Raw genomic sequence first — 26,365 nt, forward strand, 5'->3', positions numbered from 1 at the left:
TGATCGACCTCGATGGATGAAGTCTGCTTAATTATTCGATGTTGGATTGCCTAGTACAAATGAAAAATATTGATTAAAAGACTGGGAAATAAATATCATATACACCATTCAGGATACTAAAATAATTTTTTTTTTGAACTGATGTTAAAATCTGTCAAAATGGCGTCTTGTTTGGCGGTCCATTTTCAAGTTCCTGCAGTATATGTAGAATGTAATTTGTGAGCGCGTGACGTTATTCAATATATCATAAAGGAAGAAATTTTGACTGAACGAAAATTTAGCGGATTTGGCGGATTCGACGGATTTACGCCAAAATTTCTTATTTCCACCATCCGCCCAATTAAATTCCCTCTAAATTTTATTTATTTCATGTATTTTCGAAATTTGTTTTTCCGGGGCTTGAGATGGGTTTTTTGTTTCTTTAACATCAGTTTTTGACCGAAGGTGTGTCCTTCAACCGCCAAATTTATTTTTTCTAGCCGTTCACAAGTTTGTAGCCAGTAACTCCCACTAAACCAAATTTTGCATTTGTTTTAAGCGTTTGGCGAAAGTCATCAAACGTTACCGCAGGGTGACGCGTGGAGTGCATAAAGGCGGGAAAACACAGAACTCGAAAATGAAAACTAGATTGGAAAACCGAATTGGCAAAGGTTGGACGTCGATGTCAAATCTAGTCTACCTTAGAGTTCCGTACATAAGATCAAAACAAAAGACGTTAAAACGCTATAAATAAAGCAGTTTTCGTCTAACAGACTACCCAATTAGATTTCCTCTGAAAAACTTTTTCGACCATCCGCCAGATTAGATTCCCACCAAAATATTTTTCTGATAAACAATACACTCTCCTACATAGGATCATTACGAAATGGAAGTAAGGAAAAGTATGCAAAATTTTTACAAACATTTATACCTATGCAAACCAATGTTTTTTTACATGCATTTTAATTTTTCGCAATTTTTTTACTTACTGTATTTTATTTGTAAAGACGTGTAGAATTTTCTGATTGACTTAACGTTACTCGAATTTTGGAAAATAAAAATTGAAATTAAATTTTTCTCTGACTGCAATTTGTAATAAACTGAGATTAAGCGTTTTTTTATGAGAACAAACTATATAAGAACATAAGGCTTGGATGGCTAGAATATTAAGAATAATTTTAAGAACATTTTAAACTTTTATGGACTTTAAAATACCCGATTCCTTAGGAAAATGGTCAAAATGAAAAAATGATAAGAACATTTTTAGGCTTAAAACTCAAAAAATTAAGAATATCCAAAGGCTTTAAAAGTTTTGGATATTCTTATAAGAAATAAACGTATATGGTAAAAATAAGCACATTTCGTTGCACAAAAGTTTGATTATAGTGTTATATTCGGCTCATCTTTGGCTTCTAGGGACTTTTTTTAGCAAAATCCGGGATAATTTCCCGAGCTCACTTTTCTAACTTTTGAAATTTCACGAATGAAGCGAGGAAAATTTCCAAAATATGAACAAGGGAAATTGATCCAGAAATTCATAAAAGTAAAAATAAAGTGATTCCTGGTTAATTTTTAGGTTTTAGATTTTTGCTTACTTAAAAGTCTTCTAAATCACTTAAAACATCATTATGTTGCTTCTATTATACTACTTCTAACGTTTTGAAAATGGTGGAAGCTCGAATGCATGTAATGTTCCAATCTTTGAAGTTCAAACAACTAGGAGATTACACCTTTTTTTTTGTAAGAGCAAGTTAAGAACGTAAGGGTTTGTGGACTCTAAAACACCCGATTTCTTAGGAAAATGGTGGTAAAAATTACAATAAAATAACATTTTATTTTAGGCTTAAAACTCGAAAAGTTAATGAACATTCGAAGTCTTCAAAAATATTGGATGTTCTTTTAAAAAATATCGTGTACATTAATAAGACGGATGTGGTGGTCATAATTTGGCTATACAGTATGTTTACAAAAATTGGTTTTATCTCAAAATATATTACATAGGGAGGAGTTACGATTTTTACCACATCATTTTCTTAGTTGAAAGCTAAGTGCTACGGGGCTGTTCCATTAAAAAACCATACAAGGGGGTGGACGAACCTTTTCAAGTCAAAAAAAAATTATTGAAAATGTGTGGATACCCCCTGGAAAATGGTAAAATTTCCAAGAATGCCCTTGGAAAAATTCTTTTCATACCTTTAAGTGAGGGTGGATGAGCTAAAATCAGTCCTTTATCCCCTGGAAATTTTAGAATAACTTCTTACCCCATTGGAAAAATGAAAAAACACCCTTGGAAATTTTCCCCGGATAACCCTCTGGAAATGTTCGTCCACCCCCCCCCCCCCTTGTATGGATATAAAATGGAATGGCCCAATGATGTAAGGTTTAGTTCGTAAATTTTTAGTAATTCGTTTTTTTTTAAACTCCACGTATGTTCGAATACATGTTTTTTTCTTTTATAAGCATAACGTTTATAAGCATATGCAGGCTCAATTTTGGGTACCTAAACAATGGCTCTATTGTTTGAAAACAATAAAATGCTAAGCATAATGCGAGCGAGTCTGATATAGGGGCAGACACTTGCTTATAAAAAAACATGTACTATTTGTGAAAATTTATTAAACGTTTAAATTAAATGACGATTTCTATAGCTTATGAGGGTTTTACTTTATAAAAAAATTTGTCCGCTTTTTCGGGACACTGATGGTCATATAGGTTCATATCTTTAGATTCGTGATTTTCAAATCAACCAAGTTGTCCCCAAGCTCGTTTCAAAAATCCATTATCTCTTAAAACTTGACATTCTTTCTCGTGATATGGTTTATCCCAGGTCAAGATTTGATCATCCCAAAACTCAATGGTTTTATTTGTATAGGAGGTGTCAAATTCAGGCGCACTATAAACAAAATCTTTAACAATTTGACGGAAGTTCAAAATCAGTTTCTGGTCGCTGTCCGTAATATTAAAATCGGGGTAATAATACTTGATCCCGAATAAAACATCGGTATCAATACCATGGTACGCTGTTGATTCAAACTCATTATCGTTATTCCGATTTTCCGATAAAGGCTGGCTATGGAGATACCGGTACACCGTTAAGTTAGATTCTAATGATATATTATGGACAATATCATTCGTCTGGCAACTTAAAACAACATCAGCAGCCATCTGGAGGTAAACCAACTGTGGTGTTATAACAGCTGGAGATGTTTTATCCTCAGGACGTTTCTGGCGATACAGATTCATTAATTCCTCATAAGTATCCATATTGGTGAAACTTAGAATCCTTGGTTTTAGAAACTCCTCAAGTCCTTGGATTGTTTTAGTTGCATTTTGTGGGGGTAACTCCGCAGCAGTATTTCCTATAAGAACTTTCAATCCTTTTTGGAGATATTTCCCTGGTGAACCCAAAGGAGTATCGATGATTTCATCATCAATGACGCGAATGGGGTAATCGTTGAGTCTTTGATTGAAGGGGAATACCCAGGAGGATTCATTTAAGGGTCTCATCATTGAAGGATCCTTGTCAAGAATACTGGTCATTGTTTTCTCACGAAGACAGGTCATTACATCTCCATCATTCCCGTTTGAACATCGTAAATCCTCTTTGAAACTGGAACCATATCTCGAATCAGCTCTTTCAAAAGTCGTTTCTAAAGATACTGGATAACCACTTGCTGCAATAGCTTTATTAAAAAGACCATCCGTTAGCGGTGATGTTATTAATGAAAACACTGCAGCACCACCGCCAGATTCACCAAGGATTGTCACTTTGTTAGGATCACCACCAAAAGATTTGATATTCATTTTAACCCATTTCAATGCTTCGATCATATCCAGGATCCCAAAATTGCCATATTGTCCTTCCTCGCCATCATTGGTTGACCATAACTCTTTGATAGATAAAAAACCGAAGATTCCTAATCGATAGTTTACGGAGACAGTAACCATACCGAGAGATGCTGAAGTTTGTTCATCAGGATAGTACCAATCGCTGGATCCTCTAGCTAATGCGCCACCGTGAATCCAGAAAAGCACTGGTAGCGGTTGATCAGGAGTTGCAGATTCCGGTTGCCTGATAGTCAATATAAGACAATCTTCAGTTATATTGAGGATATTATTGGGGGGTTTAATCTGAGCGCACCAGATCTGTTGATCACTATATTTCAATGTTTTACTTTGTGTTTGTATTGGTTTAGGAGCTTTCCATCTTAAATCTCTGATAGGTGGTTCAGCATACGGGACATTCCGAAATCGATACACATTCTCTGTTTCGCCGTCATCTCTGGTTACTTTGATGATTTTCCCTTCCATTCCACCTTGCTTTGTTTGTACGACTTTAAAGGAACTTGTTGGTAAGCTCTTGTTGTCAACATCTTTCTTCAATGTGAAGACAAGAGCTAAAGTTACGGCAACGACAATGATGAGTATGATAAGAGTCGCGATCAGCAGTCCTATAAGTCAAAATATAAACAGTCAATAACCTAGTTGACTACTTTCGGGTACCTAATAGCCGGGGGGGTTGGAAAGAATCTCAAAACTTGATAAGCGGGGGTGGGGGCGTTGTAATAAAATGTCCTGGGTGGAAAATTTTCGAAAAATTAATTAGCGGGGGGACGGCTATTAGGTACCCGAGAGTAAGCCCGTATTCACAAGGCTAAGACACATGGCATAGACAATATTATAGCGTTTTCGGCGCTTTAAAGACTTTTTAAATTTGCGGGTTTTAATTTTGCCTTTGAATACTGTTATTCAGTCACAACTTATCATCAGATTTATCCTAGTGACTGAATCAAACTAGTTTAGAAGTCTAGGCGGGACAGTCAACTCTCGCGTATTAACACTTCTATTATTCGAACTTATTCTCAGCTCCCGTCAGGGCAAAACCCTGTTAAATTACTGTCTTTAATACAAATCTCTCTGTTATTCGAACAAATAAGATCCCCCCTTCGAGTTCGAATTAGCAAGAGTCAACAGTAAACTTTTATTTGTACCTTAATTTCGTTACCTTACTATTCAACTGAAAAAAATATTAAAGACATCATTATCAGTTAAACACCCCCTTCTCAGAGACCCGATGAGACCATAGATTTATAAAGCCCGAAGGGCTAGATTTCGTGTTTTGGCTGAAAAGTGTACTGTATTAGGTAGGAACTCCTGCCTAGGCCACGTGACATTACAATAGGGTTTCAGCGCTTGACCAATCAAAAGATTCGTGGGTTTTCGAAAATACTAGCAACAATATTTTTGCGACTTTCTCTTTTTTTGCCTGCGATGGCTTAAAGCACGACATTTAGCCCTTCGGGCTTTACAGAAATCTGTGATTGAGACCACCTCCCACTAGAAAAATGGGCAAAAATATCGTCCCCGTGGAAAATTATTCTTCAATTTTTGTCCCCGCTGAAAATAATCAAATAAACAAATCCTCATTACAAAATATTGTGCTATATTTCTGACTTGAAAACAATGGTATTTAAATCCCTTGAAAAATATGGAAAGATCGATCACCATCTAGTTTCAGTCGATTTCTTTATTTTTATTCCGACTAAGTGAAAAAATTAGTATAAATGAAAAAATTGAAATTTCGCATAATTCAAGGAAGATCCCCTTATCTATGAAGACGGGGGGGGGGGGTCTTAGGTAAGAAGACCCCCCCCCCCTTAACTGGCAACCCCCTTAGGAAAGTCATACTTTTAACACCCCCCTTGCTTTTGGTTCATCGAAACCCAAGACCCCCCCCCCCAGAAACTATGGTGAGTAACATCTTAAGAAAGAAATGGACTATCATATAAGAACCTTCATAATTAGTAACCGTAAAATATCCAAATTTCTTTCAAAGCCAGTTATTTTACCCAACTTACCTTTTTTGTTAGCCATTTTCCTCAGAACATAAAAAAACACTTCGTGTGTTGCCAAAGTCAAAGCAGTTGTAAATTCATCAAAAAAACTTTTTCAAGGGTTTTACAAAAATACTTGCATTACAAGCAAAATTTTGCTGTTTTGATAGTAAACAAACACAAACACTCGATGACAATGCTAGATCTGACATTTTGGAAGGCTACATTTACTTTTGACAGAAACACACTACACGTTTTTTTTATTAGAACACCTAAAATTTGGCTGAGCCTGAATGTGCTTATTTTTTTAGCAACTTTTAGCCTAAAATGTTCTTAAATGCGTTCTTAATTTTTCGGACTACTCTAAATCGACAATTCATGCAAAATAAAGAACACTTAAAATTGGTAAAATTTGGACAATATTTGACTCTCGATTTTAGAAAATCCATCCATAAGTTCGGTTAAAACTGCTTGAAAAGAGGAAAAGATTATAGTTGCTTGTCATTTTTTTTCCAAACTGAGGCTGGGCATGTTCTTACGATGTTCTTAATTTTTCGACTAATTCCAGCCAAAATGTTCTTATATATTTACTTTTGACAGAAACACACTAATCTTTATTTAATGAAGCTCAAGATAGATACTTAAGAATTTTGTTTTTACGTTCAACGGCGCTCAAATTCCAATCAGTGAACTGTAATCAGATAGAATAATATCTTACATTACATTGGCTGCGTCACCGTCTATTCTAGGCTACGTCATATCTCTTCCTCCGTTTCTAGCGTAAAACTCCTACTCTTCGGGATATGAGCACTGCTCTTGTTTTGAATATTGAAATTATCCGGATAAATCGCATGCGCACTGAGGTTTAATGAAAAAATAGAGAGTTTCAAAACCTAAGCCAATCAGCTGTGTTTTAAACATTCTTTTATTTGAAATCTCTAGTGATAAACATATTTTGTTAAAGTTGTCTATTTATAACTTGATTTTAGGGAAAAAATAATTTCCGAGTCAAACTGTTTCATTAAAAAGTCAGCTTAGTTCCAATAATTCATTCCTATTTTTCTGGGTCACTGAGACAGGGGTGTAAATAGAAATTTTTACTGCCTAATCATTGAAGAGAATGTCGAAAGCAGACACAATGATGTACATCTTTTTTTATAAGAACCAGTAAAATTTTGTTGAGGCTCGACTTTTCTTATTTTTTGACACTTTGAGCCTCTAATTGTTCTTATTGTGCTCATTTATAGGGTGGAATTGAGGTACTTTATGCGTTTTACACCTAAATTGCTTGAAATTGAGTAATTTCAGGCTCAGCATTGTTCTTATATTGTTCTTATAAAAGAAAAACAGTGTACTCTCCACACTAAAATTTGGTTGTGTTGACGTTGCCCCAATGAGATAGGTGATTTGTACGCTTCAACTTTTCCGTGTGCCTTATGGTTGGTCCCAGGACATTGTGTAAATATTGTAAATATTTATATTTATCCAGAAATCCTCCTTTTAGATGAAATTGAAAATTAAAATGAACAGCACAAAAATCGAGCTGAGCTTCTCAAAATGATAGCGTTGAGCGATCGGGGTTGAAGATTGTGACACGAGGATGTCACCACGATACGCAGTTTTTATCTACAATGTAAATCAGGGTTAAACATGTTTGGACTTTTGAAATTTAAAATTATAAGTTTATGAAAATAATTCTAAAATTACGCAGCACATCTTACGCAGCACATCTTACGTGTGCCATATGTTGTCGTTCCCAGGACATTGCAAAAATATTGACCCAGAGAAATCCTCTGTCTAAATGAAAATGAAAATGAAAATGTATTATGTACTCAAAACACACACAGACGCTAAAATTCTCCTAATGACTATGTACGAAATGAAAATTTTCAAAGGCTTACTTAGCTAGGCGAGACCGATTTAATTTCTTGTTCTATGGGTAGATCGTTAGAAAAATATGGGTCGGTCGGTCGGTCGGTCGGTCGGTAAAATAAGAATAGATTTTTCATTTATCAGGGTTGGTAAGGTACCGGAAATATTTTCCAAAAAATATCTGGATAAAAAATTCAATATCAAAATAAAATTTTAGTGTATGGAATGCTTGATTTTCTTAATTTTTCAAATTTCTTGAATTAATTTCCAGCTTTATTCAAATTTAATTCTTACAAATAACTAGTGTGTAAAATATATTGTAGTGGAAATTCAATATTATTTTTTTGATTTTAGACGGGTCGGGCCCGTAGAACAACAAATCAAATTGGTCTCGCCCTACACCCGCTGCTCACTGACCCGGTGGGACCTTCTCCAACTGGAAAATAAAGTCGGCCAAAATAATGTCCCCAGTGGAAAATTCTACTCTAATATTTGTCCTGCTGAAAATGATTAAAAAAATCGAATCCTCACTGCAAAATATTGTGCTATTTTTTCCCTTCCCACTGAATTTTCTGATTCGAAGACAATGGAATTTAAATCCCAATCGAATTTCAGTCAGTTTTTTTATGCTCATGACCTTTATGATTTGATACCCTATTGATGTCCACGTATTTAATTTAGGAGGCAAAGATAATGAAATGTCAGAAATCTAATTAATAAATTTCGTTATGAATAGAGGAGATTTGCCGTGAAAAGTAAAGAAAGTACATTTCAGAAACCCCGTCCATCAAATTTGACCAGCTATACAAAGTGAAAGACAAATAATAATTTTATTGATATTAAGGGTCCTTCCCAACGTTTAAGTAATGATTGAATTATTACAAACTCGATACAAAAGACGTTTTATTAGAAGGTTTTGTGATTTAGCCAATCGACAAGCTTGTTGTATAGAAATATAGCCTCGTGTAAAATCAGTATAAAAGGTTCTACTGATATGTGATGTGGGAAACCAAATATTCAATTCAGTGAGGTGCATTGGGTGTTCACATTTGCTGGCTGTAATTGAACGCATTTTACCAGAATCGAGATGAATTCATATTCACTACTATTACTTGCTTTGGCTGCAGTTTGCATATCTGGTAAGAGATTTATAAATATCTATAAATAATATCTATCTGGCATATCCCACACGGCAGATGGCACGGAACTGCAACATAAAAATAACCTAAACTATAAATATTTAGTAATATTTAATCTTAAGTGAGTGGATTAAATTTCGCGAAAATTAATCCACACAAGATAAAACATTAGAAATTCTGATACAGTGGTCTCTTTGACTTGAACCTCTATAACTCGAATGTCTCCTCAACTCGAACGAGTTTTATAGTCCCTTCACTTAAGAATGCCTTACAAACTTGTGTTCCCTGTCTGTGTTCGAGCTATGGAGACTCCGCTGTAATAACGGAGTTTTATCGTCCCTTCAGTTAATGATAATAATTCCCATAAACCTTGCTCCATAATTCGAACTTTCCTTAACTCGAACTAATTTTTGTACTCCGTCCGTTTTCGAATTATAAGAGTCTCAAATGTATTTCTAATTTTCTATTGTATTCTTGATATGCGTAAGTCAAGATTACGTCATCTTTTATACCGGAAACACCCGAAAACACCGGATTTTGACCCATCAGTGTTACTAGAAATAGCAACACATGGGTCAAATTCCGGTTTTTTCGGGGGTTTCCGGTGTAAAAGAAGATGACGTAATCTTGACTTACGCATATCAAGAATCACCAAATTGTTACTATGTTCAGTTCATCTAACGTAACACTCTAATGATTCAAATTTATTCATTTTCAGCACAAGAAAAACCAACAATACATCATCGATATGTGTGTCGCAAGAACTATCCAAGACAAGAGCCGGTCAGCTGTCAACAAACTGCCAAAAAAGTTATCAAAATTCACAAAGCAACTTACGGCAGACAATGGTCAACACCTTGTAAATATGCATTCCCAATTAGAAGTCGTTGTACTGATATTGTTACTGAAGGCATGAAAAAAGTTTGCGATGGAAAAAGGTATACTTCTTCAGTGTTCTTCCGTCTTAGACGGATTACCGACTTAGTACTCTTTACCAGAGTGTATCTCACGTTTATCGCTTCGTATATCGTAGTACACTCTTGGCGCATTGTCCTTGTCCCTCTACAGCATGAATTTTAAAATTAGCCGTAGATATGGGTTTGTGTACAGACAAACAGATTACCGACTCAGCGAAGTATATAAAAAGGCTTTTCTGTTTCAAAATTTTGTATAAGTCACCGAAATTCCAAGAATAGTTTACATGCTAATTTGCTGTGAAAACGACAGTTCAAATGAGTCTGACGTCAGATTTCGTCTAAAATGCAACTAAGAAAAGTTTTTTAAGGATTTAAGGTAAAGGGCTACATACACTAGACAATATATTGTCAGAAATAAAATTCCTTTTTATAATAGAGTACCAGTTGTTTACTTCGTACATAATTCCGCCAAACAATTAGTACATACTTGTTTCGTATTACTTACTAATTCCCATCCTCCGAAAGTACAAGTTAAATGGGGATTTAAAGTATAGTTTTAAATCAGAGTTTAAATTTATTTCGGCACTTACGCCCTCCGCCCTTTAGCCTTGGATGTCTGGTTTACATTCATTCTGCAAATTAGCCACCCTGTCCTATCGGGAAACCGTAACCTTTGATGCTTCTTTCGCAAAGCTACTGAGTTCAGACTGGTGTAAAAATTTTTTACCGCCCTCCCGCCCTACAGTTACAAAGGAAATGGTTGCAGGCAACACTTTTTTATATACTGTTTGTAAAGGGACGATTTTACCCAAAACATATATTATGAGTAGTTAGCCAATAATTCCGCCAAACAATTAATACATACTTGTTTCGTATTACTTACTAATTCCCATACTCCGAAAGTACAAGTTAAATTTTACTTCCCTTTTTTCAATACAGAATCTGCAATCCAAACGATCAAAAGAATCAAATCTTGGACATGCACTCATGCTGGGGTGTCGATAGTGCATCCAGTCGGTTTTATTTCGAAATCTTCTACGAATGTATTGATGGTAAGTTATTTGATTATTTTCTAGAAATTCTCAATGTTTTATTTTTCCACGATTGTGCAACTCCAAAGAAAAATTTGATAATTTTACCCAAAATATTATAGTAGCATGACAGGAGCATAAATTTTTTCTCTTTTATAAGAACATTTTTATTAGAACATTAAAATCGCCAAAAAATAACAACAGTTTAAGAACAATCCTGAGCCTGAAATTACTCAATTACAAGCAACTTAGGGATCAAAGTACGTAGTAAAGATTGGGTATAAACCACTAAAATATCTCAATTACATCCTACAAAATAAGAACATGATAAGAACAATTTGTAAGTAGTGAGTTAGTCAACAATATTTCCAAATGCATATTTGTCTCATATTTCTTCACTACTCTCCATCCTCCGAAAGTACAAGTTTAATCTTTGTTCGAAAAATCTTATTTTCATTTTTAGCAACTCCAAAGCCAGAAACAAAGCAAAAAAGTAAGTAAATCAGGCCTAGATCCATACTCTCTTATCAAAACACCACTTATATACAAAAAATCACATCAAAAGCTTCTCAGCGAGAATATGGTAATTATTCCCCAATTTGCATTTGTTTACATTGGTTATGAATTTCATGCCAAAATACGGTTGGTAAAGATAGCCAATCAGATTTATGGATTTTCGATTAAATTTATCAAAACAATGAAATCACGTGATTTTAACAGCCAATAGAATTCCGCGTTAGAAACTGACATCTTCATACTTGGCTATTCCGTCTTATCTTCCTATTTCATTTGTTTTTATTTTTTCTAAGGGACTGTATACACAGGGACAAATTGTAAATATAGATTAGTGTCTCTCAGCTAAATCGGATCTAGCTATGAACGGTTGTCAGGAAATGTATTCCGTGCTTAAGGATATTATTAACAGGTAGGCATGTTTCAGCCAGTAGTTCGAGAGCTTTCGGCCTTTCCAACCATCCTCAACGTGTTCGCCGTATCGAAATTGTCAAAAAAGTTTTGTCAGATCGAACACTAGCGGTCTCTTTGATTACACTCCGGTTGTTTTTTTCTACGAAATAACGGAAATGAATAAACCCGGTTTTTGGTGAGGTATTGTTAGGCATGTTTTACATTTCCAGCATTCCAACGACAAATTTGTAAAAAGAATCGTCCAAAGAAACCATTGTTAAGATGTGCACAAGATGACTTATATCCAAACATTGTTAAAGCTTCGTATGGTCGTCATGGTCCCAATGCACAAAAAGTTTGTTTGACTTATCGTCCTTGGGGATACATCCCAAGATGTTACGAGGAAGTTACAACCAAGGTATACTTTTATTAAGCCTACGGATGTTCTTAACTTTTTGAATTTTAAGACTAAAAATGTTCTCAACATTTTCTTATGTGCACCCTTTTTTTGAAGATTTTATTCCATTTTCCTTTGAAATTGGGTGCTTTAGAGTCCACAAAACCTTAAATGTTTTTAACATGTTCTTGCTTAAACTAAACATGTCCTTATGAGTAGAACATTATAAAGCTGCAATCTGATTGGATGATATCAGAATTAAGAGATCTTGAAATGGCGTGCTTTCTATTGTTTTTCTAACAGCCAATCAGATTGCAGCTTTATAATGTTCGCCAATAAGCTTATGAGGATTTAATTGAGTCTATAATAATCTTCTCATCAATGAAGCATAAGCCCAAAGGGCTAGAATCGAATATCTTTAACCTTTCTCAGGCAAGAAAAAGTGAAGCCTTAAAATAGGCGCCGTATTTTTGACGATGGGTCGAATTTAGCAATTTCTTTGTTTTCGAATGATATTTTTTTCGAAATTTAGCGGTTAATTTTAGTTCCAATCTGCCATTTGTGTAAAAACCAGGTGGGCCGGCGCTAGGCCGTGAAACTTTGGTAGGATTTGTTGGCTTTAAATCCTACCAAGGAGATTCGCTTTTAGCCCTTCGGGCTTATATTCATTGTTTCTCACCACTATTGATCACAGGTTCAAGATGTTTGTAAAGGGAAGAAAGTTTGCAATCCAGAAGCACACAAAAACGCCATTTTGGGAACCACTAGTTTCTGTTTGAAACGTGACGGTCAAACACCGTACAGACAATACTACTTCGAAGTTGACTACAAATGTTCCGCTCAAAGTAAGCCTTTATCATTTATTTTTTTATAAGAAAAATGAGGCTCACTAAGAACATAGGAAAATGCTGAGCCTGGAATGACTGAAGTATAAGCAAATATCAGCTATCAAAATCGGGTATAAAGCCTGGTATACCTAACAATTTACGCGAAATTAAGTATAGGATAAGAGCGATTTAGGGATCAAAGTGGCCAAAATAAGAGAATAGCAGAGCCTCTTTTTTTTTCTAAAAGCAATTTCGGAAAATGGGGCTCACTTGGAATAAATTAGGAACAGACTGGGGTTTTATATGACAGAATTTTAAAGCAAATGTCAAATTATTTTTGAAAGTTGGGGGGTATCAAGTCTAAAAAATATCTATTTTTTCCAAGAAACTAAGGCTGAAAGAGGTCAAAAATTGGGAAGCACTGAAGGGTTTAGCTGCAAAAAGCGTTTGTCCATTTACGATAAGTTTCCATACATATTTATACTACCATGTTGAGCCCATTCTTCAGAGGAAAAGATGATTCTTCCTAAGTTTCACATGAAAACGAAAAAGAAAGACTGTCGTGTGAGCCAAAAAGGGAATGTTTTATAATTATGAAATCATATTTTTCTTATTTAAGTTGCTTACTGTCAAGACACCAATGTGGAAACTGCTAAAAAAGCCACCTGTCAGAATGGACATGCTCTGTTTATTGATAATGCAAGACTTGTTGCAAAGCTTGGCCAATGTACAAAGAACTGGGCCAATTCATCCAATTATATTTGCGAACAAGATATCACAAGTACCATTGCAAAGTAAGATATTTTTTCCCAACTATATGTTTTTGTTTATAAGCAAGTGTATGCCCCTTGGTCAGGCTCGTGTATGCTTAAGTTCTTAAAGCATCCAGACATAGCTTATGCTTATTATATGCTTATGATTCACCCCGAGCCAAGTTTTCAGTAAAATTTCAGAACTTTTGTAAAAAAAAATTCAGATTTTGGGAGCAGTGGAATGCTAGCTAGCCGTGGAATATCTTTTTGGACCTACCCCGGTGGGGTGGAGGTGAAAAATTGTGAAAAATTGGATCATTAATTTTTTCTGATTTTTAGCATGAAAGTAGGGTACAATCATAGTTAAAGGATGGCTCAAGCAGATTTTTGCAAAAAAATTTTTTTGGCTCAAAAATCGTATTTTTATCTATAAGAACCACTTTTAATAAGAATACATCAATGTTCTTAGCCATATTATTATTATTATTTTTATTAATTTTTTTACGATGAAAATGTCACGGTGGAGGCTAATGATTTGAGTTTTCTGTAAACACTTATTATTTTTTTGGCTGAAAAACGAATCTTTATCTATAAGAATCACTATTTATGAGTATATATCAATGTTATTAGCCAAATTGTTTTTTTATTATTATTTTTTCTAACAGAAGAAAATGTCACGGTAGAGTTCGACGGTTTGAGTTTTCTGGAAACCTTATTTATTAAGCTGTGCATTTTTCTGATAGTGGTTTTTATAAAGAAAAGCGCTTAATAGCTTTTTTATTTCTTTTTCAAAAATCTTTTTCAATAGTGTTGATAGTTTCTCTCAATAGATATGCTTTCATTTTCTTTATTTTTTTGTATTTTGACCAGTTATGTCTTATGTGTTTCATTGTTTCAATGTTCACTGATTAGTTTGATAACCAGGTAGGTCCATAAAAGTATCGCTTGTTTAACTTGACCTCTATCAAACCTTTTTAAACAGATAAAAAATGACAACTTGAAAAATATTCCAGGCTGGCGTATATTATTCTATTCGTATATGCTTATGTTATGCTTAGGAACTCTGCAACTCTGAAACTTCATATGCTTATAAGCGTTATGGTTATAAGAAGAAACATGTAAACGATTGTTTTTTAATCCAGTTTGACGTTGTTTCAGCGTTCCTCTGATGTTCAAAACTGATCATAACGTACACCTTCAAAATGATATTCAAAGTTCATAAAATGTTACATTGCCATTATAGGCGGGCCTTACTTCCCCATTTTTGTTCGTTGGGTTTGCTGATTTAGCAGTGGTCAAATACCGAGGTCATGAATATTTTGAAGGATATTGAATCGATATTTCTATGTTAAACAGGTCCCATTTAGGTCGGACATTCTGACTTTAGCCTGAAACACATTCAAATCACATAATATGAAAAAGGCTCCCCCAGTGGTAACTCTGATCACGATATCGCGCAATTTTTGTCTTCCATCACAATCACGTAAAACAGCAAAAAACTTGGATAATCACGCATCCCTTTGAAAAAAGTCTCAATGATGTATCAGAGCTCAAAAATCTTTCAAATCACGATCACGCTTTGACCTTTGGTCACGCAATCACGAAGAAAAAATTTCCAAATCACGTAGTCACGTTAGAAAAAATGTCCCTATCACATAAACGGCTTGGAGGCCTCCTGAAGATTAGCCAGTATCTTTAAGATATATGTGTCTGGTGGTTCTCTTTAAAGGCTCGAGATCAAATAAACTCCGCTTGATTTCTTTTCAGATATTTCAACGGAAAACAGAAAATTCAAGATGATATTTACGATTATTTTGCTTATCTGTGTCCATCATACAAAATGTTGAAATTGACTTACGAATGTCAAGATGCAGCACAAGACAACCAAGGTTTGTATTAGCTTATACGTTTTTTATAAGAATATCCCAAAATTTTGAAGCTTTTTCGTGTTCTTAATTTCTTATGAAATCGCACAAATAACATTCACAAAATGGTGACAATAAAAGCATCCAAAGGCTTGAAATATTTTAGGTGTTCTTATAAAAAACGTGTATTGTACATCTCCGGATTTTGACAACAGCAGCGGACGATTGGATATAGGAGTTTTTTGTGACTGGCGCTCTCGGTTATAGAATTGTCAGTTAAAATAGCTTTGGCAGAAAAGGCCCGCCTATTTGACCAGAAAAACGAGGGGTTTTAATTGCACTTATTTATCGTCATGTTTACCGTTTTTTTTAATCAAATTCCAGCTGGCACAAAACGTTGTTTCAACCTTTATCTTACGTTATATGAACTTTGTGAACATTGGATAAACGTTAAAACAACGTTGTATGCCAGCTTGGATAAAGCATTTGAATAGTCTTATTCGTCTAGTACTGACTAGCTATTCACATAAAATATGCCGCAATAAAAAATCATGCACGTTTTAACTTTCAGATAAAGATCATTTTGTCTATGATGACAATTTAGGTGAGTTTTCTTATAGGGGAAAGAAGTTGTTTAAATCTTACATGGCTATTCCAGAAAAAAACTGTACCCCCTATGTTGAGGAGATCTTTTTTTGGTAAAGGTGACCCCACTGGAATCTTTTTCAGTTTTTCAGGACCCCCTTGGATTTTTTCATCACTTTTTGGACTACCCAGGATTTTGTCATTTTACTGACCACCCTGGTTTTTTACCTCATTTTACTGACTCCTTGAAAAACCAGATCTGGCTGGATTTTTCATTTTCCCTGGATCTCACACCTCCTCAAAACAGGGGATACAGACTATTTCTTGAATAGCCCATTCACTTTGGCCCACTTTTAATTTATCACAGACCCGCTAACAGCACAAAGTGCTAGAACGCTCATCTTTTCACAAATAAAAAGACCTCTTGAAATTTCGTGGAAAATTTGGCTTTCAGAGGTTTCTTGTGCGAGTTTTGCTTTCAAAATTTTTTGTATCAAAAAGCTGTATGGTATAATTAGAAGTAAATGCCGGTGTTTTAACCTTACAATATCAATAAAGTCTGTAATGGGCAGTGAATGTGTTTATACTACTTACAGTTGACTCTCTCTCTAATTCGATCTTCAAGGGACCAACATTTTTCTTCGAATTAGAAAAAGATTCGAATTACAGAGAATGATTTATACCACCCTCCACCTGAGGGGACCAATATCCTAGTTCGAATTACAGAAATATTCGAATTATAGAGGTTCGAATTACAGAAAGTGTTGACTGAATTTGTAAACAATTTTAAAGGGTTTTGTGAAAGTTGGGAGGTCAACAAACCTTTGCCCTCCTTTTTCTGACGTTAATCGAAAAATGATCAAAAGCAGCCATCTCCTTAGCTACTAAGTGCTCGAAACCGTTCATCCCACAAAAATGGTACTTAATGTCCTCATTAAATTACCGAAAGGCAGTCAGTCGGCAATCTTTGACAGCATGAAGACTATTTCATAATGATGATTTTCTCATAATTTAACTGTACTTCATCTTTATTTGAAAGCATAACGTTTTAAGCATACTGGACCCTAGATTTGGTGAAAAAATAAGCATATCTTTAGCATATATCAGTGAGCTTTGGTCATTAGTCATTGTTCTGGGTTTTGTACTTGGGAAGGTTCATTTTTCTTTTCCATTTTAAATGGTTCAAACTTTTTTTCGGAAAATTGAGCATATTGTAAGCATAATTTGAACTTGATCCCAAAATGTAGTTTTAGCATAACTGAGCCTGGTTTCCAAAAATAATTATGCTTAGAAAAAAACACATGTTTACCTCCAGATTGGATTAGTCAATTTTCTGGAGTTACTTTTTACTCATCAAGATAGCTCTCACTACACTTGTCTAACCGTACAGTAAAATTATAAAAGCCACAGTAACTAACACGGAAGAACAATATAGAATAAAATCATGGATTAACAGACCTTTTTGTGATGACTCGAAATAGTTTAACCCTACTGGAATTCCAGGCACTTTTAACTTTAAACCCCCTCTAAAACCTTATGAAAATCTTGAATTTTGCAGGGTTTTTACAACTCGTAAACCGACTTTCACAAACTCAGTGATTCTCTGGTTTTTGACTTTTCTGAATTCTGACCGATAATCAATATATGTTTTTTGAAATTGAAAGGTTTTTAAATGAAAAAAGGAATAGAAAATTCCCAATAAACTCTAAAGTTCAATACAACATTTCAAAATGTTCTTTATCAGGCAGGAAATATCAATCGCAGTAATAGACGATATCAGCTTTCGATAAATGCAATGCATTCTGGTTTCTAGGGACTCTCAAAGGAATTATAATCTATTATAATTGATCTATTATAATTCCTTTGAGAGTCCCGAGAAACCAGAATGCATTGCATTTATCGAAAGCCGATATCGTCTATTTAAAAATGTATTTTTTCCATTGAGTTTGAAGCCCCGAAGAGACTAGAGAGGAATATTTAACTTTCATTAAGCATGAAAAAGTGAAGCCTTAAGTTTGACCCGCACTTAGAAGGACTTTGAAATCAATAATTTTTACCTTTCCTTACAGGTTATGGTAGCGGTGGAGGACCTGGTCCAGTCACTGGTGAGTGATACTTCCTTTTGAACATTTTTCAATCAAGCATCACTTCAATTGCTTACTTTTTGACTTTGCAATTTAATGACTTTAATTTTTGCCTGCAAAAAACAGCGGAAAGATCCTGGAAATGCACAAAGAATGTTTCCCCGGGAATGAGAAAGCTTAGCCATCCTATGATATACTTAAGTCCATTCGTTTTGATGTGTGCACTCTTCTTGCTAGTATGTGGGAACCACTCTAAAGGGAATTGGTATGATATTAAACTTACATGGTTTTCACATGTTTGAAAAAAGAGTGCATACTCAAAGCACATGGACTTTAAAAACTCTTCTAGCTAGTGCTAGAAAACTCTTTATATAATGATTTTGTTCAAGGGATTCTTCTAGAGTCACTCCCACCATTTCTGTTTTCAAAATAAAACATCATTGTCGGCGAGGATAAAATTTCGCGAATTTCGCAAATTCAAAGATTACTTTTAGTAGAAGGGAATTAGGTGAATAAACGACCTAACCGGAAAAAAATACATATAAAGCTGAAATTTTGCACAGAGTTAGGGGAAGGTCTTAGGAACCTCCCATTAAAACCCCCCACCTTCAGCACCTTGGCGTCACGAGTTATGACGTCATAATCCATAATGGCTGTCATAAAATTTGTCCAAATTTTAAGTTGTATAAACATAGGAATATTATATACCGTTGGAAAGCTTATCAAATTCTGAACAACTTTTTTGTCTACGAAATTTTCTAAAAATGTACTGAATGTGAGTAAATTGGGCTTAAAGGTCTATGACGTCATCAGGTCAAAAACTTTGGAAATCAAACTTCTTCAAACATAGGCATATTATATACCGTTGGAAAGCTTGCAGAAAACTGAACAACATTTTCGTTTACAAAAAACCCTGTAAATGCACCGAATAGCAGTAAATTGAGCCTAAAGCTATGACGTCATCATGTCCTAATTTCAAGAGAAATTTTGGTTGGTCCTTTATTTTGGTTATTTTCAAAATTAGATTATCGAAGGGTATAGTCCAATAAATTCAGACAACGTTTTAGAATTTAAAAACTTCTTTCACTCAAAAATATCTTTGAAGACGTTTCGGTTTCCATCATCATGTTGGGGATCGGTTTCGTCTATTTCACCCTCGTCGTATTGATCCACCAGCTGAAGAAGTTAACGAAGAGAAAGAATAATATATATCTTCACTATTTATTTGTCTCGTGTAGACTGTCTAGTCTGAGATTTTAGTCGTAAATTTCTGCGAGGTATATTACTTTGTCTTCTCTTTGATGGGTATAGTTAATACTTACTTTTTTGTTAGCGCAATCCTCTCCATGACAATCACCACACGAAGACATGCACTTCAAACCGTTTTTCCTGCACGAACAAAGATTTGTCCCACATTGATTCTTTGAGGTTGACTTGCATTTACAGCGGATGACTTTAAGAATTTCAGGTGGGGCTATAACCTTGTCAGTCGGGATCGGGCGAAGGTGATCATCTGTTCGGACCCATCCCCACTCTGTCGGAATAAATGTCTCGTCGTCCTCGTCAAGCAACAGCCATTGCGTTATCTGAATATGCACTCTCAACCCATGATGGTATGCACTCCTTTCAGATGGTGGAAGTTTCTCAGGCTCAATCAATCCATTCGCCAACATCTCCTGATATTTGTTGTAGCTGAAAAAAAAATTTCTGTTTTAAGTAAAATTGCTATAGGTTCTTCTTTGAAATCAGTTGGGAAGTGAAAGTGTGCAATCAATAAAACAGACGGGTCTTTGGTATAGTGTTATTAGTGACAAAGATCTCGAATTATTAATTTACAGTAGAGCTCACCGCAGTTGTCTTAACGAAGAATCTTTCTTTCCACCATACAACTCGACAAAGACATCAACAGCAATGTTTCCAATGGTTGCTTGATCTGCCCAAACATCTGTCATATTTCTGGAAGCGGCTTGTATTTTCTTCGACTTGCGGACGAGATTAAGGAAGCTTGGTTTCCCCTTCCCTAATATCATTGGTGTTGAGTCGCATCCAGACCATGCATGAATGAACAGTAAGTGCTCTTTGACATCTTCGATTTTCTTGGATGCAAGTTTGATACTCCAGTATCTTGAAAAACTTTCTTGCAAAAGATAAATGTCGAACTTGTCATTATCTGTGTCTTTCCAATGATAGAGAAGCATGATTGCAACGTCAGTATCATCAGCTACCACAACTGTGTTTGTTTCAAGAACGGTATCTAATGCTTCTCTTACGATTGTTGCATCAGCATCACCTTTGCAAACTTTGACGATGTGGCCATTCGCTTGAAGTACATCTTGCAATAGATTGATCAATTGGCCTTTATTGTGGTTGTTCGAGAGAAACCGCTCCTTCGAGTAAGGCACTTCATTTTCTGCTATCACCTGAATGTCACGAGATGAGCCTTTCGACGATCTTCTTATGTGTTCGTTTCCTTTGATTGAATTTGGATCATTGTACCCATCGAATACGATCTTTGCACACCCGTAATGTCTCTTCACGTAAGACAAGTACGCATCAGCAATGCTCTTGAACTTCATTCCTTTACTCCACGGAACTCTGTGAAGTAGAGCTCCACCATCCAACACATATTTCACATTCGACGGTTTCACAGTGACGGCGTCTTTATCTGCTAGTACTTGTTTTTTGAGCGCAGATTTTTCGGGCTTCCGCATTAAACCATTCTTGAACAACGAAAGTGGTTGGTGATTTAATTCGTAGTCGAAGTACTGCTCCACATTTTCCTCTCGTTCTGCAATCGCAGCAAGTCTTGTGAAGAGTAGTGTCGGATTTACAGTCACTGCATCTTTATTTCCCTCATCTGTTGTGCTATTTGTCAAGGCATCTAAGTTGACGATAAGATCTTTTTTCAGAATCTTTCCTTCAGTAAAAATCATACCATCCAGTTTCTTTTGAATGCTCTCTCCTATAGTCTCGGCTTCCTCGCAATTCACCCTGTCCTTGCCTTTGACTGAAATGCATCCGGTTGAAAGCGAGTGGAGGTTGTTGTCGACCATGTTGAACGGATTCCTGACCTCGATCCATTCGTAAAACTTCTGGCAATCATCTTGGTCTTTGTTTCGGCGATTTATTCCCATGTCGATGTTTTGATCAGCTGAGCCAACTTTGACGCTTGATAGTTGGACCATTGATTCGTGGACTGTGGCGCTGAAAGCAACGCTCATTGTCCATAGATTGCGGACATTTTCTCCAAAACCGCGTCCCCTAGTCAAACCACCTGAACACTTGATTGACCTCATCAACGTTTGTTCGATGACTAAATCAGACCAAATTCCAGCCCAAAACCTGTTCGATCGTCTAACGGCGTGGCGTCCTTCTTCGAATTGTTTCCTCAGCCAATCACTTGAGGCTAGCGCTTCGTTCATTTCTTGGACGTATATTCTCGAGCATTTGGCATAGTTGCGGTGACATGTCGCAGCAAGAAGGTTCTGCATCTTATTGATTGCTTTGACGTGTAGATACCAATTGCAGCTCCTTTCAGCAACTATGAATTCTTTGACAACCTTAACGTAGTCAATATATGACAGCCAAAGCTTTGCAGTACGTGATTTTTCGGAGAGACTGGTTGAAAAAGTAGCAATTGCTTTCTCCATATTTTTTGATGGCTTCCATTTCATTCACCGAGATAATCGAGATCTTGATTTGTAAACCCTTCCTCAATTACTTTTAGATAAGGTGCTTCTAAGCTGTCGATTTCGAGTTTGTTTTCCTCCAACAGCGTACATGTAATGTGGTTAACTAGAGCGCTTTGAACCAAAAGATGAGCCCTCAGAGCCCTTGACACGGCGTGACCAGAAGAAATGTGCTTTACGGTATCCTCAGAGTAGACCTCTTCGAATAGCTCTTCCAAACCGGAACCTTTCATTAAATTACCGATACTGCCAAGGAAACTCATCAACGTATGGAATCCTCCGAGCCTGCAAACGATATTCAACTGCTTGACTTTGATGATGCCCAATGCTTTCTGCCACAACGGTTGATCAAAGGTACTACAAGGGACAGGAATGTTCGATCTTTTGGCTTCGTCGATTACAAACAAAAGAGTGGAATAGATGCAATTTTCGTCCGAGGAATTCAAATCGATTATTGGAAGGAAGCTCACATTAGCTACATCATACACGTTAGAAGGTTGCGATGTTGCATGCATCATGAAGCCAGACCAACTTGGCCGGGGATTTTTGGACGAAGCGAAAAACCAAGCTGAATGCCATAAAAAGTCTAGATTCATTTCAGCGGCTGTGATAGTTTCTGTAGCTTCGACACGACAATTAAACTTCAGCTCCTTCAATCCATTGAAACTTGAACCGTATAACTCCATGATCGGTATAGATGACCCTGCTGGTCGATAGGACGTCTTGGGTTGACGAGCTGCTGGCTGGTGCGACGTCTTGGGTTAACGAGCTGCTGTCTGGTGCGACGTCTTGGGTTAACGAACTGTTAGTTGGTGCGACATCTTGGGTTAACGAACTGTTAGTTGGTGCGATGCTTTGGGTTGACGAATTGTTGGTCGGTGGATCATTACTGTGTTTAACCGAGGCTATCGCTGATTCTTTGAACAGTTTAACTTCATCTGATGTTACGGAGAAACCAAACTTTGCGAGATGATCGACGAACCATCTAGTAGCGAAAGACTTATCGAGGTCTACACCAATTCCAAAGGGTATAGGTGATATCAAAGATCGTGGTCTCGAAGCTTGGGTAATACATTGTCCTATGCTGATTTGTTTTAGCTTTGAAGGAAAAAGTTGGTCCAGGAATATCTGCAAACTTTCAGGAACCCAATCGCTTTGGTAATCTAAATTCCTCATCTCGAATAGCGATGGGTAAAGTGTCTTGTCAAGTGGCATTTCTCTGATATCACTTTTGACAATTTTTGCTGCAGCTACAATCATGTCAATTGGAGTTCGCTCTTTCATTTTCATGAATTCTTCCATGAAGAATTTGCTCATATGTCTAAATCCTATGATGTCACTACGTCCTTCAGATTGAAAGAAATATATATGTTTCTTGTAGTTTTCGATGAGTTTTGTTTTTAAATACTTTTTATGATAACAGTCAGTCCCTTCACTCAGTTCAATCATCTTATCGTAAATCTCAGTAAGCGTATACAATTCCCCATCTCGTTCATCTAGCCACTGGCACACTTTCAAAAAATTTTCCATCAAAGAGGTATCGACTGGTCTACCTGAGGATTTATCGTTAGTAGGCTTGATTAAACGGAATCGATTCATACAAACTATATGGTAAACGGCTTCTTCAGCCGGTAAGTCGATTATGGAGTTCAAACGAGCCTCTACCTTTCCTCCCCACTCATCATCTCTCTCTCGTGAACATTTCAGCAACTGCTTCTTGATCGGTAGAGTTTCTACAGCAATAACGGTCGAATATTTACGGTTAGCTTTTTCGTCGCATAGAAAGCAGTTTTTCTTCCAATCAAAAACAGGTTTTGCAGCATACGATGATCGTAAGCGCTTTGGTTGTGGAGTTGGGAGGTTATCTGGAACTGGAAGGGTGCGCTTATCGATTGTCTTTTTCCTACATGATTCATGCACTGCGATACTGGACTCTGAATTCGATGCATCGTTCAGCTCCCTTTACACAATAAGTGAAATGAAAATAAACTTAAAGGAGAAATCAACAATCAAATATTTCTAGCAGGTACAGTATCACAAACACAACACCTCCTATCAGCTCCTATAGAACTTTAATTTAGATCAGACTTGGTTTTTAAACTTGTCAACATTCTTTCTAGCTTTTAGTCCAATATTAAAATGAAATAAAGGTCCACATTTAAACTAAAAATTAAGCTTACCCGAGCAAGATATCCAAACCACGATCATTGCATGCTCTGATCAAAGTATTTAGACCTTTTCTTGTAACGGTAACTTTCTTGACATCACTGAAATCTTTCTTACATATAATGCAATATTCCATAACTTTATTTTAATTTTTCCTTCTTATACTCTAAATGAAAATCGAAGTAAGACTAGAATGATATTCCAATACTAAATACAACCAAAACTCAATATCAAGAGTCTACTTCATACACCAAAAGCTTTTTACTAACAACAAAGATCTAACAAAACTTCGTGTAGGAACTGGAATAAATTTAGATATTCGCACATGGCCTATAATTATAAAGAAAATATGAAAATCAAACACTATTAATTAATATAAGAAAAACAAAATGAAAATATTTTATTATAATTAGAATATAAAAACAAAAGCAGCTGACATAATAGCAGATTTATTGACTTTTTTTCGACTTGCTATAAGCTCTAACTTAATTTAATATGGAATTTTCTCATTATGACGCCATAAGTTTAGGCTCAATTTACTGTTATTCAGTGCATTTGTAGGGTATTTTGTAAGCAAAAATGTTGTTCAGCTTTCTGCAAGCTTTTCAACGGTATATAATATGCCTATGTTTGAAGAAGTTTGATTTTCGAAGTTTTTGACCTGATGACGTCATAGACCTTTAAGCCCAATTTACTCACATTCAGTACATATTTAGAAAATTTCGTAAACAAAAAAGTTGTTCAGAATTCAATAAGCTTTCCAACAGTATATAATATTCCTATGTTTGAACAACTTTAAATTTGAACAAATTTTAGCGCAGCCATTATGGATTATGACATCATAGCTCGTGACGCCAAGGTGCTGAAGGTGGGGGGTTTTAATGGGAGGTTCCCAAGACCTTTCCCTAACTATGTGCAAAATTTCAGCTTTATATGTATTTTTTTCCGGTCATAACCTAATTCCCTTCTACTATTTGAAAGTAGAACATATATCATATACGTTTATTTATATTTTACAGAGGAATTCAGTGAAAAGGAGATCTACTGTCCAGCTGGTGAAGAATTGAACGTCTCCAAAGCCTCTGTAAGACATTTCAGCGACACCGATACCCAGAATGCTGTGTGCGAGGAAGATGCCACGGCCTTCGCCAAACAAATGTTCGATGGTCAAAATAAAATCACGGCATCAGTTGATTTATTCAAACACGTACATTGCCATGTGCAGAAAGGATTGATGATTGACTATAGCTGTCAACCTGATGTTTGAATGAATTGAAGGTAGAATATTTTAGATTTTATCTCTATTCTATCATAGTCATTATAAAAAACACTGGTCTGGAAGGCTTTTATCTCTTTTTATTGTTAAAAGATGGAGCTTACGTACCAAAATCGATTTATTTTGCTAACTTTTTGATCATGTGATTAGAAAATAGACCAATCCAATTCCAAAAATATACAACAGGTCTCTGTTTTCTCGAGCTAAAATTTTCGTTAATTTTTAACCCTATGATTTTTGCCTGAGACCATAATATTTGTCCGAGAATCACACCAAAGTGTCCGAAAAAAAATTGGAAACATAGTAATTTCGATTCCCCTACCCCTTAGCTTTCCAAAAATGTATAACAAGTGCTTCTAACAAAACAGTCAAGCGATTCCAAAAAATCGAACAAAATTCCCCCTACTAGTTGTTTCAACGTTTATTTAACGTTCACAACATTCATTTTAAGTTAGATTGATGCTCCAAACATTCGTAAAAGTGGCAAAATGCAATAGGCGCTACTGTGTAGAAAAAAAGGACGCATCGTCTAGTAAATGCTAAAAGATTCTAGTAGATTCAAATCAATAAAACCTTTTATTATTTCAGGGAATGCTGAAAGACACTGGTGCAATCTCTATGGTAAAACCCACTTTGTTGACTCTAAAGATTCTGGATCATGAATGAAATAAAGCGATATCTGTATCTGTAAATATATTAAAAACTCAAAAAACTCAAATAAATCATCTGTTTTAAACTCCCTTTACCTCAAAATGTCATGTTTTGAAATATTTGAGCGTCATTAGCCAGTAATTAGATGCGTAGTAAAACCTCAGATTACCCAACGTGAGGAAAATCCTTCATTTTATTACTTCTTGACAGAGATGGCGAGGTGTCTTAAGTTTCTCCACACACCATTATTTTCGTGGGCGACCCAAAGGTTCGGCTTTTTTAAACCGTAAACCCGAAACTAAAGAAGGCAGCCAATTCTTACCCTTGAACCGTCTCCTTTAGTTGTTGAGCATCAAGCAGAGAGACATCAAGCAATTTTATCAAGGCTTTTGTGT

General features: G+C 35.8%; 2 protein-coding genes and 1 long non-coding RNA gene across 4 annotated transcripts; 1 reads left to right on the forward strand and 2 right to left on the reverse strand.

The window, feature by feature from the left end:
* Nucleotides 1–2,700: 2,700 nt before the first annotated feature.
* On the reverse strand, nt 2,701–5,918 carry LOC136797427 (fatty acyl-CoA hydrolase precursor, medium chain-like). Its single transcript, XM_067054004.1, has 2 exons — nt 5,838–5,918; nt 2,701–4,430 (listed from the first exon to the last, which is right to left on the reverse strand). Exons 1-2 carry the CDS (start codon nt 5,851–5,853, stop codon nt 2,722–2,724), a joined length of 1,725 nt encoding a protein of 574 aa, XP_066910105.1. The 5' UTR covers nt 5,854–5,918; the 3' UTR covers nt 2,701–2,721.
* Nucleotides 5,919–8,684: 2,766 nt separating this feature from the next.
* On the forward strand, nt 8,685–25,316 carry LOC136797429 (uncharacterized). Of its 2 annotated transcripts, XM_067054005.1 has the most exons (11): nt 8,685–8,824; nt 9,543–9,762; nt 10,681–10,793; nt 11,236–11,265; nt 11,909–12,096; nt 12,770–12,920; nt 13,522–13,696; nt 15,422–15,543; nt 16,091–16,123; nt 18,174–18,209; nt 25,063–25,316. In XM_067054005.1, exons 1-11 carry the CDS (start codon nt 8,773–8,775, stop codon nt 25,308–25,310), a joined length of 1,368 nt encoding a protein of 455 aa, XP_066910106.1. In that variant the 5' UTR covers nt 8,685–8,772; the 3' UTR covers nt 25,311–25,316. The 2 variants fall into 2 exon arrangements, with proteins under 2 accessions (XP_066910106.1, XP_066910107.1); XM_067054006.1 differs by lacking the exon at nt 16,091–16,123.
* On the reverse strand, nt 23,686–24,396 carry LOC136797428 (uncharacterized). Its single transcript, XR_010845252.1, has 2 exons — nt 24,058–24,396; nt 23,686–23,837 (listed from the first exon to the last, which is right to left on the reverse strand). It is a non-coding gene; the product is annotated as an uncharacterized lncRNA (long non-coding RNA).
* Nucleotides 25,317–26,365: the final 1,049 nt, after the last annotated feature.

This window comes from Clytia hemisphaerica, unplaced genomic scaffold (genome assembly GCF_902728285.1).
Source record: "Clytia hemisphaerica strain Z4C2 unplaced genomic scaffold, Clytia hemisphaerica genome assembly, whole genome shotgun sequence".
In the NCBI taxonomy this organism is placed as follows: domain Eukaryota; kingdom Metazoa; phylum Cnidaria; class Hydrozoa; order Leptothecata; family Clytiidae; genus Clytia; species Clytia hemisphaerica.